The sequence below is a fragment of the Petromyzon marinus genome, chromosome 19 (genome assembly GCF_048934315.1).
Source record: "Petromyzon marinus isolate PM22_M1 ecotype Great Lakes invasive population chromosome 19, UKy_Petmar_22M1.pri1.0, whole genome shotgun sequence".
NCBI lineage: Eukaryota > Metazoa > Chordata > Hyperoartia > Petromyzontiformes > Petromyzontidae > Petromyzon > Petromyzon marinus.
This window is the reverse complement of record NC_133685.1, coordinates 6,879,250-6,894,945: the sequence shown is the minus strand read 5'-3', so window position 1 is coordinate 6,894,945 and position 15,696 is coordinate 6,879,250. Positions and strand designations below refer to the sequence as shown.

The following is a 15,696-nucleotide window of genomic DNA, read 5'->3' as shown; positions in this document are numbered from 1 at the left end:
TAATGTTTAAAACGCACCTGGCTACCCGTAGCTATTAGCAGAGTGCACAATTATACATTTGATTCATCACTGGCGAGCTCACACCGGCTACGCTGGGCCACTTCGCTTAAAGCTCACGAGCTGGTCCACGTCGTTTCGATGGCGAGCTTCGCGTTGCACCGAGTTCGCGCCACTCGGGATGTTGGTCACATCGTCGACGATCGGCGGGGCATCGGTCCAGCTTCTGATCGGTGCAGTTCGTGAATCGTCGCAGCGTTACAATGGACGTACGATGGTGCGATGTCTGACAGCACAAGAAAACCAATTGCATTGGCGTGTATCTATCGTTTTAATTTGCCACAATGGTGCGCATTGTGACGTTAAATCGCGTGTCGACGAGTCGACAGTGGCGGCTTTTTGTTCACTCTGGGTCACAGTTGTCTGCAGCTGAGTCCGCCAAGGGCAGTGGCCGATGTCCACAGCACTAAGGCATCCACCCCCAGCTCGCCTTGGTTGTACCCGTCGGAATGTTTCAGGTGTTCGTTAAAAGCCAGCGTGTGCTCGAGTTTTCACGCCAAGATTGGTGAACCTCGGGTCATGTTGAGAGCACGCACGGTGTGGTGGTGGTGTTGGCGCCGTCGTCGGAGATGAAACGCCGAGACGGTCTATTTACCTGGGTCTGGTCTCAGGCGCCACCGTCGGAAGGGCTCCGCCATGATGTTGGGGGTTCGAGTTGAGAGTGGCTTCCACCGCACCGAGGCTGTGAGCTTGCGTGGCCAGGACCACGTCGTCCGCGTACACGGTGGGACGATGTGCGTGGACTTGCGTGAACGATGTCCGTGGCGTGTCACGCGTGTGTCGGTTGATTAGTTGTTGGAACACAGATCCCTGGGGAATCCCGTTATTCGGGGTGCGAGATGAACTGACTTGTTCGCCCAGATAGACACCCAACCGTCGGTAGCTGAGGATATTACAGATCAGCAGCAGCGTTCGAGGGCATGGCAGGATTCTGGCAGCTTCGGTATGAGACACGGTCGCCTGGTATGCAGGAGGTCGTGGGTTCGACCCTGACAATTTGCATTTCCGGAGTTTGAATGTTCTCCCTGTAGTCGCGTGGACTTTTCTCCGGGTCCTCCGGTTTTTCCCTCCACATCTAGAAACACGCGTTTAGAGTATCTGTAGCTGCTGTAAATGTCCACGTGATAAGCCACTTCGTTGAGCTATCATTTGCGGCCAGGTCACTTCTAAAAAATATCTATTTAGCTCAGTGAGACTTACCTGGTAAAATATTAATACAGTCGTGTTCTACTATAACGTGGTAGTTGTGGTTCTGAAGAACACCGCGTTATGGAAAAATCGCGATGTAAGAATACTCCCCAAATGGTCAAACATGTCAAGCAGTAGGCGTCCGCAAAGTCTCTGGAGGCAAGCCTTGTGAGATAAATAAATGGATATTTGTGTTGTTAACAAAGAGAGAAAGAGCCTATTGAAACACAATATTAATGGCTTCGAGGTTAGAAGGTTTCGAAAACAGCAACGTGACAGGCATTTTTCATCATAATTTTTTATATTGTTGATTTTTACTTGTTCTTTTATAATTACTGTGTTTTAGTTTGACAATATAATTGATTTATGACGTAAAAACATGAAAATGAGTGAAAATTTCGCCTTGCATTGTTAGTCGCTAAGCGATATTAAACGTAGCCGTGGACGAGGGTGGAAAGAGAAACGGTGAAGGATGTGAAATGACTCGGTTAACAGCTTTTAACCAAAAAAATAAAAATGCTCAAAGCATCGTGGAGGAGTGCTTGTTGGTAATTTAACTGTGTCAGACAACAGCAGTGTGTTCTCTCCTATAAACGCGGTAGTTGCATTCCTGAGAAACACCACGTTATGGAAAAATCGCTTTTTAATCAAGTACAGCACGGCCCGCGATAACACGTGAGGTGCGTACGCAGGCTAAGCAAAGACTGAGGTGCGTGGGTAGCATCTAGAAGCATCCAGCAGCATCCCAATGCCTCGTGCGATGCTACGCCGAGGCAGCCGTACGAGCGCTTATCCCCTACTCGCGCGACGCAGTTCCGTTCACTCAATCGCGTTATATCCGATTCGAAACCGCGTTCTAAAATGTCTTCACGGATGCATTCATCGACGTTGCACCCAATTGGCAACAACACGCGGCGTGACAGGAGAACGGACTGGAGTTTAACACCAAAATAAAGTGAAATTTAACGAAAAACGAGACATTGACTTCCAAACTGTCGCAGAGGTCGAAGACAGGTCCGATGAACACATGGCCCGCCTCGACTTATTTTTTGTTATTTATAAACACGGGCCACTCTGAGCGATAAGGGTGGCTCCGGGGCGTGAATATTAAATTCTGTAAGAGACGGTTCTGCCGTTACCTAGCGCGTCTGCCCCGTACGGCGGACGTACACAGACATCGTAGTGGTCAATGTAAATGCAGAAGTGCCAGCATGTGCCAGCGCTGCACAGCCCATGGTCACTGCTGTGACTTCCCTCTGTGGCAACTTTGTAGCGTAGGAATAGGGAACCGTTCTGAAAAGCGCCGCTGTTCACGGCTGGTGTTCTGTGGAGCGCTGGTACGGCATACCCGTCGTTTACTGGCACGTTGAATCAATGATTGTTATAACGCAAGCTCGAATCTCCCTGTGCATTTCCACCACGACGTATACGGTATTCATAGTCACGATAGGAGTCATTTCACATTCATACATGGGGTTTTATTAACTCATCTAACTTTATTTATTTTTGTTTTCAATATAACGTAGAATCAAACTCCGAATATACAGCGAGCGTCAAGGTTGGGATCAAACCCACGACCTCCTGTGCACCAGGCGAGGGAGTTAACATCTCCTAGGCACCGCAGCGCACTCGGTTACACTTCTCCTCACCTGGTAACCGCCTGAATGTCCAGGTAGGATGCCAGCCGGATTGGACGAGGCTCTAAGATATTTCACGAGGCTCTGAGATATTTCACGAGGCTGTGAGATATTTCACGAGGCTCTAAGATATTTCACGAGGCTCTAAGATATTTCACGAGGCTCTGAGATATTTCACGAGGCTCTAAGATATTTCACGAGGCTCTAGGATATTTCACGAGGCTTTAAGATATTTCACGAGGCTCTAAGATATTTCACGAAGCTCTAAGATATTTCACGAGGCTCTAAGATATTTCACGAGACTCTAAGATATTTCACGAGGCTCTAAGATATTTCACGAGGCTCTGATATTTCACGAGGCTCTAAGATATTTGACGAAGCTCTCAGATATTTCACGAGGCTTTAAGATATTTAACGAGACTCTAAGATATTTCACGAGGCTCTAAGATATTTCACGAAGCTCTGAGATATTTTACGAGGCTCTTAAGATATTTCACGAGGGTTGGGCCGAACACTGGGCCAGTGGCTTTGATAAGCGGGGGTGGTTAACGGCGCTTGAGAAACGATGGCGGGATTGATGGCTGCAAATAAAAAAACACACACAACTGCTGTATGGACCGCAGTTCGAGTTTGGCATCGAACAAAAACATTGTCGTGCCTTGCTAAACACAAGTTCTTATCCCGTCGTACAAGCTAATAAGCAGAGTTGGCTTACGTGCCACAAAAGCCGACATTTCCATGGCCGTTTTTCTCTAAATCGTCGACTCAATGAACTTTAACTTCACAGCTCTCTTCACCACGTCGTCGCAGCTTTAGCCGCCCCCCCCCCAGTTCCGAACTCACACTGGGGGGGGGGGGTCCCCTTGAGTTTCACGTTTTCACCATCTGCCCGCGTATCCTATCGCTTCTGATTTAAAAAAAGGGGGAGCTATATAGCTCAGTGGGCCTTACCTGGTAAAATAAAAAATAAAGTTTAGTCGTTTAGTTGAAAGGGCAGCCGCTGGTGCCACGGCTCGTGCGAGCTATCGCCGACGGCTCCGAGTCTTTACGTCCCGGCTGCAACAGACTCCAAAAGGGTAACGGAAGAATTGTTTGCGTGTGCGCGCGCGCAACGCTTATTGTTTTTGCTGTTTGTCGTCAACACGGCTACCGTAAATACATACAGCAGACAGCGTGCGCAAAGCGGAAAACCGGGCGGATAAGCCGCGGCAAGTGGACACACAGTTTTGGTGGGCGCACGTCTGGGGTGCGTCTGACGGTCATCTCGAGTGCGGTCGACCCCAACCTTGGGTCTTGCGGTCGCCTCGCGACCTCATTACGCCCCTGCCCGGCACGAGGTGACTTCACAGACTCCGAGTGGCGAATGGCAGCGGCTGCTGCTGCTGTTTGTTGTTGTTGTTGAGAAGTGTAGCTTCGTGATGAAGGGCCATGGCTCGGAACGTTGCGCGCACCACAAGCCGTGCTGTCATTGACAGCACGGCGACGTGTTGACTGTTTGTAGATATACGCCAACGTGGCAGCATCACCATCTAGACTGTGTTAATGCAAGCCGCGTGTCACGTGTGTCTGTGTGTGTGCAGTGCATGTTGAGTGAAGAGTCACTGCAGAGTCGCGGTTAGCGCGCTGCGCTACAAAACCCGGCGACCCGCGTTCGATTCCCGCTCACTGCCAACACGAGTAACGATGATCTGAACCGGTCTTGAGCCTGCCCTCCTAGGTCGACTCGGCATCAAATGAGTACCTGGTGCGATGTGCTCACTTCGCTACGAGGGAGACAAAGTTTCGCAGTCATCACGCCCGAAACTCGCTATTGTGCATTTTTTGTACTTTTACGCAGTACATACTTGCTTGTTAATTGCCATTAAGCGTGGTTCGCAAGCGGCCGGTGAGAGTGGCAATTGCGTCTGCTGAAAAAAAAGAAAGTGATGATGAGTTTTTGGTGAAAAAGTGAACGTGTTAGACGTAGGCCAGATACCGGTAAGAGTGCGTCTGTGGTCGGCCTACATTTTTGGTGCAAATGAGTCGACTGTGTGAGGTCCATGATTAAAAAGAAGGCAAATGTCTTATTTTTAATGAGGGAAAGTGTTGCAGGCTAGCGCTGCCCCCCCCAGAGTGATAGAATGATAACAGCGCTGTGCGGCGTTGTTATCAAACACCGTGCATCTACCACGCATTCACCCTCCTGAATTCCTCACCATCACCACCACTACCACCTCCATCGTCGTCAAATCATCATCATCAAAGGTAATTAAAAAAAACTACATTGTTCTTCATAATGTATAATTTATTTATCGTAGTCATTGCGATTAAACATTTACCATCCCCCCCCCCCCACCCCATGTTCACTCATTCCAACGGGACCACGTTTCCCCCCATTGAAACCAAGTTTTGTGCATTCGCGTGCGTTTTCAAGAACATAACCCTCACGGGACACACAGAGAGAGAGAGAGAGATGGTTTACCGTACTGTGAAGGTTGCCCCCTGTTCACGTTGTGTAACATTTCTCGATGTATGACCTATCTTGCCTATTGTGATGTTGACCGCTTCATCCATGCCTTTTGTTGCCAACTATGTAACACGATTGTTGTTCCTGGGTCGTAAGTGTTCTTTTATCATTTATTATGCCTCAAAAGTATAGAAAATGGCTATTAGGGTCCACGCGCCTAGCCAGCACACCCAACTTTATTTGTCTGGCTCACCGGGAAAACAAATATATTGTTGAAGAACCCTTCTCTGGAGTTACCACACTCCATTCTGCTCCACTTGTTTGTAAGGTCGATTGCCTTAAACCAGTCCTCGACAGCTGCCTCCTAGCCCAGGTTAGCGTTGATTACGTTTCGGTACGTCTCTTTCAGAATTGTTGAGACGCCCTTTGTGAAGAGACATCATTCTCAAAAAATGCGGCCCTCCATCAGAAACCTACTGCTCTGCGGCCACTTACCCGGCTCGCTGGCGTTGAACCTACGCGTTGTTATCCGTTTTTGTTGCTGTGCTTGCAGAAAACTTCCCTATGGAAATCTAGCGACGAGGCATGTGCGACCAACAGCAGCCAGACCCGTTGCACGCGCCGGCAACGAACGCGATGGAAGAGGAGACAGCGGAAGGCGGCGGCGGTGGTGGTGAGGGGACGTGGAGCAGCAGCAGCAGCAGCGGCAGGGGCAGCAGCAGCAGCGACTCACACGACGACCGGCAAGCCAAAGAGCAGGAAACGGAGCAGAACCGGGCAGGCAGAGAGAACGGATTGCCATGGAACGTGACCCCGCAATCTGACGCTGCCACCGCCGCCGCCGCCACCGCCACTGCTGCCGTTGCTGCAACAGATCAAAGACGTGAGTTTCTGTGTCTACAGGGGAGAGGGGGTTGCTCTAAAATGTCAGCAAACGTGGCGCAAGGCACGCGGAGGTCGCCTTGCTTTGCCTCGTATCGTTTCTATTGCCGTCGCAATATACTGTGGCAGTCATACGGTGGCAATTATACCGCAGGCAACGTTTGAAGGCAACGTTCGAAAGCTAAGATAGTCGTTGATTAATAAAAAATATATATAATGCTGATACCCATATACTCATAGTTTTTTTCGTATATATGACAGAAATAGATCCTGAAATCAGCTGTAATAATTATCAGCTATTCAATGCTTGATGATACACAGTAGTGAAACTCCTATTATCCTCCCTCCTTTGACCTCCTCTTCCTCGGTGCCACGGTGGCGAGATGTTAACTACCTCGCCTGGTATGGAGGTCGTAGGTTCGATCCCGACCCTGACGACTGCTGTATATTTGGAGTTTGCGTGTTCTCCCCGTGCTCGCATGGATTATTCTCCCGGTCATCGGGTTTTTCCCTACAAATTTAGAATGAAAGTGCATTTAGAGTATTTGGCTGCTATAAATTTCCACGTTATAAGCCACTTCGTTGAGCTTTCATTGGTGGCCAGGTCGCTTCTGAAAAAAAGCTACATAGCTCAGTGAGTCTTACCTGGTAAAATAAACATATTTTATTCTCGTCTATGATGATTATATTATCCTCCACCCCAAGTGTATCCATGAATTTTCCTCTTATCCCATTGTCCGTTATTTTATCCGTGCTTTTGCGTGGATAACAGCAGTGAACTAGAAGTCCGGGAGAAATGCATCTGACTATTCACACTTATTCGTAGGTTTGAATGATATTCTTTGGTTCTTTCGGTAAAGTCACGTAGAATGAGAATAAAATAATAAATTGATAACAATAATAAATTGATAACATTTTAATTGACACTTTTGTTAGGAAGCTACAGGCAACAATTACAGATGACGCAACAGAAATCTATATCCATGGCGGATCTCTCGTCCACAAAAGCATAATAATAATAATACCGTTGGTTTATTTACTTTGTCTTTCTCGCCAATGTTATCCCAATTGTGCGCACAGCACGTATGTTGCACTTTTTTTGCACCATACGTAGCTAACCGTGCTAATCGGATGTGCCAACCGTGCTCATTGTGATATCGGTCTCTCACAGCAGTGCAACCACTGTGCTAAAGGGCAGCTCACGGAAGTGGATATCACGGAGCTACCTCCGAGGTCCCTTCATGAGCCTAATAAACCACACCGTCGGTGATTGCGCAACACATTTTCATTACGTAACTCCATTTTTTGCGCGCAAGTTATTGGTGACCAGGCTGAGACCATCAACTCACTGCACTTGAGAACCCAGCTTAATCACAGGCGGGTGAAATCTAGAATCAAACACATGATCTCGGCAATGCCAGCTCCGAGCCATGAAGCCACCGGCTGGGTGTAGTACAGTAATGTATACTATGATACTGTGTATATTTAACTGTGGTTGTGACTGCACAACCAGCAGTGGAGTGAGATGAAATGGACACGTATAGAGTGCTACACTGTTGCAATAGGTAAATTAATGTGCAGACGTTCAACTCCAGTTCAAATTGAAGTTTGTAATACACATAGGGCATGGGGAAATATAGGTTACTTCAACATGGTTGGGTTCAAATTTAAATACCTCAAGGATTAAATTTTGATTTAAAGCTTTCGTGACTGCAGGGATTCATATTCTTGGTTCTTTCGGTAAAGTCACGTAGAAGGGAAACACGGTAGGACCAACACCTCGGCCGTGGCAGATCGCTGTTATAATTCAGTAGGTTCACATGACATTGACTTCTCCAAGACAGAGGTTCTCTGCAAGCCATCTGGCTACCATGACAGATTCGTTCATGAGGCTATCCACATATTCACGCTTACGGTGGCTTTCAGACCGCATCTATTATTTTCGTCCCCCCCCTCCTCTTTTCCGAACATAGATGGACTCGTCCATCTGAATAAACTGTCAAATCGCTCTCCGTGGTGCTAACGTTAAAAATAACCGCCACTTTTTAAAAAAAATTCTTGCTGTGGTTTTCACACCTGATGATGATTGCATGCGTTGCAGTCGAAACGTCGTGAGAATTGCATTGTTTTATATTTTTATTATTGTATTGTTTCCCTTCTACGTGACTTTACCGAAAGAGCCAAGAATATGAACCTCAAGGATTGTTTATATTGTCTCCAACCATGTCTGGTATGCACATTCTTGGCAAGTCCCCCCCATTTAAGATACCCTCCCAGTAAATATGGAACGTTGGGCCAACGTTCCACGTTTAGTGGGTGATTGCCTTTGGGCTGAATGCAATAACCATGACATGCTTGCGTTCCAGGTGTGAGAATTGGTTCCACGGGGTGCTGCCGTCCCTCCCCCGTTACGGGGGCAGCCGTGTTGAGGCGAAACTCAGATTGTTCAGTGTCGTACGATATAAACCTCCACGCCCCTCCTACCGTCCATATTTTAAAATATCGTAATTATCCTGGCTCATTTAATTTTGCTTCCACATTTTTATGTTTGCCCCCCCCCCCATAAATATATTTACGAAAACAAAACTCAATCATAAAAATCGCAATATCCGTCACTGTATTTATTCATGTAATGGTTTGTACAATGCTTTTTGGGGGGTTTCTGCTGGAGTAATTGACGGCATCGCCGTGACTCTAGCACAACTGCACGTGCTTCTTTGGTGGAGCTCACCCCGAGCGATAAATGCCGATACGTGCATTGTCTTTGTACTGTTCGCCTTTGGCGTTATAAAGAAGGCTGCCTCTGGTGTAGGCCAATCAGTTTCAAAGACGATGCCATCTAATTATCACAGTTTGTTCGTTTGCATGTTCACCCAACGTCCGCGTGGTTACTGCACACTAGATTCCTTGCTAAAAGTTATCTATTTGGTGTTTGAACATCTTAACACCTCCTGTTTTATTTTGCCAGAAAGGGTTAAACCTATTCTTATTTTTCCATAGGATGGTTGAGTCACGTGTATGGCAGGTGGCGCATTCTAATAATGCAGCGCATCGAGAACAGTTGAATGCACAGATAAAAATCCTTGCAATGACAAAGCGTGCAAAGCTCTGGTTAATCTTAGCCTTGCTACTGCATTGCACACGACAGCCTTAACAATACTAAATATATAAAACAATATACGATGCATACACTGTGCACAGTATGTATATATACAATGCAGGATATTGTACTTTGTAGAGAATCATTGAGTTTAGTAATCATCAACTTAAGTTGTATTTGTCAAAGTCTGGCAGATGAACGATTTGCTGCTTTTTGTGTGTTTAGTGTTGTTGTCATTCCCCTGCACCTCCTATTAGCGCGTTTGGCTATGTACGGGAGTTCAGTTTTCAGTTTCATTTATTTGGTATAGCCCTGTGAGCCATTCGGCTCTTGAATCGGGTGCAACTGCAACAAACAAAAAAACATGAACAAAAAAACATCTTAAAGTGACTATGCGCAAACAGAAAAATCCAGGAAAAAAACCAGCAAAATCTTCCAGAAAAAGCACCGTACACCAACGCTGTGTGCAAAAATCCCAGTGGGATGCAAGTCAAACAACAACAACCACAAGACAACTTAGATTAAAGCCATCAGTTTAACTCCGTACTACAACAAACAAACATGGCCAAACCAAAAAACGTTTCGAAATCACCAAAATAAAGCCATAAAAGCAATGTAACAGTGATCATAGGAACTGTGACCGAAATTTCACAATAAACGACAAACAACATGTCACATGAGTATAAAATATCAAATACAGAATAACATGTTATAGTAGGCTTTCATGAAGAATGTTAAGATTCATATTCTTGGTTCTTTCGGTAAAGTCACATTGAAGGGAAACAATAAAATAATATATAATATATTTATTATTTATCATATATTTATTATTTTATTGTTTCCCTACAATGTGACTTTACCGAAAGAACCAAGAATATGAATAAATATATATTATTTTATTGTTTCCCTTCAACGTGACTTTACCGAAAGAACCAAGAATATGAATCACTGCAGTCACGAAAGCTTTAAATCAAAATTTAATGTTAAGATTCATAATTCATGTATTTTTGGTGAGGTTCTTTAGGTATAATGTTTTTAAAATATTATTTTGAACCTCCATCGCCCTAAAGCCAACACATTCAAGTTATCACATGGTCAACTTTGCCAATTGAAGCAAACCGGAGAATTTTGAAAAGCAAAGTGACATTTTGAGAATCAATAATATAGGTGTTTTTGCTGCTCCATTACCCTTGTCACTGTTCATTGCGCGTCTGAAAATGATTAAACAGGGCCAAACCAAGAGACACTCTGCAGTGAGCGCGACACGATGGCTGATGCCCTGCGTGATTAACTCACTCTCAGATGGGAAGTGGTGAGAGGCGTAGCGGAAAAAAACACACCAGTAAACACTGCATTGGCTAGGTTACCAAAATAAAATCACACTTACAAGAGGATAAATGTGACAGTTCGCCGTGGGTATGATTTTGATCTGCGAGTGTTCAACAATGGCGGTTGCACGACGCCTCCCGGCTCCTCGGACCGTCGAGAATGTTCTGCTGCGACGTTTCCGCCGGAGATCACCGCCAGTGCCATTGGATGTCAAAACCTCAGCTGTCACGAGAGCTGAGGTGAAACAACAATCAGTGGGCATAGTTTGCTGACGTGAACAAGTTGATTTCATTCGCTCCGCCATATGGCGGAGGATTATAGCTGCAAAATTGGCATTGTACCGACGTGATGGCTTCACGCAAATTTACGACGTATGAGTCGCAGTTTCCACGCTCGCGGTTTAACGTAGAATTTACTGCGCACGCTACGTTACCCGCGCTACTTCAAGAAGACTCGTGCTCGCGATATTGCGCTTTCGGCTTTTCGCAAACCGCCACGGCAACTGCCGTGTGTTGTAACAACGCACTCCGCCGATGGCAGCGCGTCGACCGTTTCCCGTGCGCCCACCCGCCGGCCGGCCGTTCACGATTCCCCGCCGCGCTCGCTTTCTGCGTCTGCAGAGCGTGGCGCGGGAGCGACGCGGCCGCGAGCCACGGCGGGTGGCGGCGATCCCGACGCGGGACCCACGGAGCCGGCGCTGCAGGCGGGCGGCTCGGCTGAGGACGCCGACACGGGTGCCGGGGCGGCGGCGGGGGCGGCGGCGGCGACGGCGGTCGCCGCCTACCAGAAGATTTCCCTGCAGAAGGGTGCGTCGTGACCCAAACCGTTTGCGCGATGACTCGTTTGCTTTCGGGCTCTTCGGCGGTCTGTGTTTTGAAAAAGAACGTCTCGATTACAAAGCGGCGTACGTCAAGGTGAAGAAGACGTTATGTACGGCATGGCGTGTTGTTTTCAGAGCAAGATTAAGGCGGTGGCTTTTTTTTTCTTCTGGCGCTTGCGGCGTTCATTGCGCATTGCAGCCGTTGCTTCTGCTGCTCCATTACGCTTGTCACTGTTCATCGCGTGTCTGGAAATGATTAAACAGGGCCAAACCAAGAGACACTTTGCTGTGAGCGCGACGCGATACCGCAGCTGATTCCCTGCGCGATTAACTCACTTCTCAGATAGGAAGCGGTGAGAGGCGTAGCGGAAAAAAAAAACACACCAGTGAAAACTGCATTGGCTAGGTTACAAAAAATAAAAAAATTACAAGAGGATACATTTTAAAATTCGCCAAGGGTATGATTCTGATCTGCGAGTGTTCAACAATGGTGGTGGCACGACGCCTCCCGGCTCCTCGGACCGTGCCAGGCGCTGTGCACAAGAGCGGAGAAGCGCACACCGGCATCCTTGAGCCCAAATCTGGGGAGAGCGCGCGATTGCGAATGTGGATATTTATAAGCAGCTTCTGCAGCGTGCATTAACATTCAGAAGCAGTCTAGCGGTAAGCCACTCACCCACCCCTCCTTTCATAGCCACAGCCCAAGACCTCAGTCTATTCACAATCCACCACTGTGTTGTACAGAGGACCCTTAAAGTGCTGATTATTATTCTAGCACCACACGTCACACATGAGTGATGTTTAATTATTTCTTTCTTATAATATCGCATAACAAACGTGATCACACTATCACATGTTAAGTGTTTTTTTTTCGTAATCCAATTTACGTCTTGGTGTTTACCATACGTCAAAGTGATTTTCTGCTCAAATGAGCATTGAGGAGGTGAGCTCATCTTGGTTTTTACGGCCCTGAGCCAGTTGTGGAAATTACACATTCCTATGGCGGGGGTGAGTATCCTTAAGAAAACCACTAATTGGATTCCCCACAAAGGGGTACCTATTTTATCGGCCCAGGAAAGAATTGATGGCTTGAATCAACCTGAACAACCAGGATTTGAATTCACCTTTTAATTTGCGAGCCACTCACTCTACCGCTGAGCCACATGGCCGGTTTGCCTATTGATGTGCCGCCTATTGATGTGCCCGCCCCGTGTATTTATGGCGAACGCAACTGTTAGCTCCTCACACCGACCTGTGTAAACCCGAGATAGCTCCTACGAAGGCGACTGCGATTGGTATAAGTGTCAGGACGCCTCATACAAACCGGAGTTTCGAAGGTGGCTCCTGTGGTTTCCCAAGCGTAGAGAAGACAGGGCAATGATTGCGGTGAAGAAGATGCAAATATTTTGTGTGGGGCGGCCTTCCAGGCGTCCACGCAGGTATCATGGCAGGTGATGTCACGATAATGGGCCTGGCCTAATTCGGATTGAGACCTCTGCCACCAACTGGGAGCCCAAGTATGTCAATTCCTCCACCCTCTTCACAGCCTCACCATTACTCATGAAGCGAGGGGGGAGCTCATTGATGGCACCACCAGGTTAGCTGCCGCGTTTTCGGTGGGACCGATGGCAAGGTTTCCACATCATCGCGGCAAGCTGCAAGTTCAGCGGCAAGGGGGTCTCCAACTCCTTATCAGAATAGGCAGCAATTGCCAGATCACCCGTGACGCATCATGTGATTAACCATTCTGGAGACATCGTCCATTGACCACAGCTAGCCATCGAGCAGTCTTCCATTGATTCTGTACCAGAAGAGAAAAAACATGGTACAGTCATGCGCAGCTTCTCGAACCCCATGGTCAAACGCAGTTGTGAATAAGTGTCGAAGCAAAAAGAACGTCCCTTAATGTACCTACAAGTGCACAAACAGTTCTTACTTCCAACCAAGTGACTTCACCAATCCAAAAGCCCTGGCCTGTGAACACTCTTCTAGGCCTTCACCAGGTCTTTGAAGATGTGCCGTGGTGAATGTAACCAGACGCGAACTGTGTTGACTTCCACATGAGTCAGGGGACAAAAATACAATCCAGCTCCCGTGTACTTCACAAGTTACGTATTGATTGTGTAACTTGATGTCACGTTATAAAAATGTTAAACTACATTACCTGCGCCCATTTTTCCCGCCCCCCCCCCCCATACTATGAATGTCTCTGCTCCTGTGAGGTAGACTTTAAATTTTGACTTAAAACTTTCGTGATTGTTAGGAATAAATATGATTTGGTTCTTTCGGTAAAGTCACTTAGACTTTACCGAAAGAACCAAAGAATAGGTAGCCTTTACTTTGTGGAGTTGTCTCGATTCATTATTTCGTGTGTCGCGGTGTCCTCGACTCACATGCCCAAGTGAATTCACATCTTGTGTGTTTCCTCTCAGCCCCTTCAGATTATCATTTCAGTGCCGCTTCAAAGGTCTGTGTATGCTCCTCGGGTCTTTGCACTCATGGAATTGGGGACGTGCACTCATTTCGTCCACACGTTTAGGGAGTATCGGTTTCCAATGAGGGTCCTGCAGGTGACGCCCGGTCATTGGGTTTGCAAAGGAGGTCTGAGGATTATGACTCTTTGCTGCTCGTGTGAATGCCTACCAGCCCCCATGGGCTTTCTAAAGTGGCGAACGAGAGCCGCGTCTATAGGGCCATGGTGGGTACATCGCTGTTACTGCGATTTGTGTGGATCGTGATGTAAATGTCCAGCGACTTGCCAATTTGATGTTCTCATACAAATGACCAACTTCGATTCAATGACCGTGGCTAAGATCAGTGGCGAGCGATATCTAAACCGATCCAGGACGCTCACCACCCCCTTCACCAACGCGCGCTGCTGGCCGGCTTGATGGAAACTTTACATGGGCAAACGCGCACCACCGTTACAAATGACAGGAGGATGTCCTTTTCGTGTGGCCCTGCATGCAATGGCTTCGTCCCACCCCATCTCCATAATTCTGTGCGACAGTGTTTCTGCTCGCCAAAGCAAAGTCACCACGCTCTTGGATTTGAACGTACTCATTGTCCGTTCTAGAAAGACACTGTGAATGACTTAACGATACACAGCCACAGCAGCAATACAAATTTTTCCGCATGCCCTCATCCCATCCACTGCATTATTTTTTTTTTACAAACTATATTGGGGAGGTAGGGGGTGTGGTGCATTGGTTGAGCGAGTTGCGCTGTGAACCCGGTGAGCTAAATTCGATTCGCCGGCCGTGGCCAACACCATTGTGCGAGTGACGTCTGAACCAGTCCCTCCACACCCGCCCCCTTTAGCGACCCTCAGCGTTGAAGTACGGTTAAAGAATCCCCATGACCGGTGTGGTTGACAAAGGGCCCGACAATCCTTGTTTAACAATTATGAGAAAACTGCAATAAAGCAGTTCACATTAACTACATTTGCAACAACAACAAAAAAGCACTCATACATTTAAGTATTTAGAATGTTGAAAACACTTCCAGGGCATCTGCAGAGACAATTATTGGAAACCGCTGCCCCCTGGCATTCACCCACGGCTTTGCCTGAGCTTCCAGCCTGCCGCGTCTTACGCAACGGGGTTGTGCGCTCCCTCTCTGACGATTGAGCGGGGGGAACGGGGGTGTGCTTTGGGCAACCACTCTTGCAGTTGTGCTGCTCGTGGATTCACGAGCCTTTGACGCACAGCACGCGCTGTTCTTTTCTTTCTAACTTTAACGAGATACTTGCTGCAAACATCCGCTGTGTGCGCTGTGCAGTATTTTAAATCATTCCACTGTGCAACGGTGGTGCCCATGCCCAGTAAACTCGGAACGCTGTCTCAACGTAGGCCCAACGTTGGTCCAACCAAACGTGCCAACGTTGCCCCAACGTTGGATGACCCTTATAAGGAAATCAAATGCACTGCGAGTATCTTTAACGAGATACTTGCTGCAAACATCCGCTGTGTGCGCTGTGCAGTATTTTAAATCACAATATTCCACTGTGCAACGGTGGTGCCCATGCCCAGTAAATTCGGAATGCTGGGCCAACGTTGGGCCAACGTTGGGCCTAGGTTGGTTCAACGTTGGTCCAACGTTGGGCTTACATTGGACTAACGTAGGCCCAACATTGGACCAACGTTGGTCCAACTAAACGTGCCAACGTTGCCCCAACGTTGCCCCAACGTTGCCCCAACGTTGGCACGTGTGCTGGATGACCCTTATAAGCAAATCA

The 15,696-nt window shown here is 47.4% G+C and overlaps 1 protein-coding gene across 5 annotated transcripts in view; it reads left to right on the top strand.

Moving 5' to 3' along the window:
- LOC116943732 (uncharacterized) overlaps positions 1–15,696 on the top strand; it is a 52,892-nt gene that overhangs the window by 8,238 nt on the left and 28,958 nt on the right. For 4 of the 5 annotated variants that reach the window (XM_076068115.1, XM_076068116.1, XM_076068114.1 and 1 more), the window contains exons 2-3: positions 5,882–6,211; positions 11,260–11,445. In XM_076068115.1, coding sequence (XP_075924230.1) covers positions 5,914–6,211; positions 11,260–11,445 — 484 coding nt within the window. In that variant the 5' untranslated portion in view covers positions 5,882–5,913. The other variant, XM_076068118.1, reaches the window with a different exon arrangement.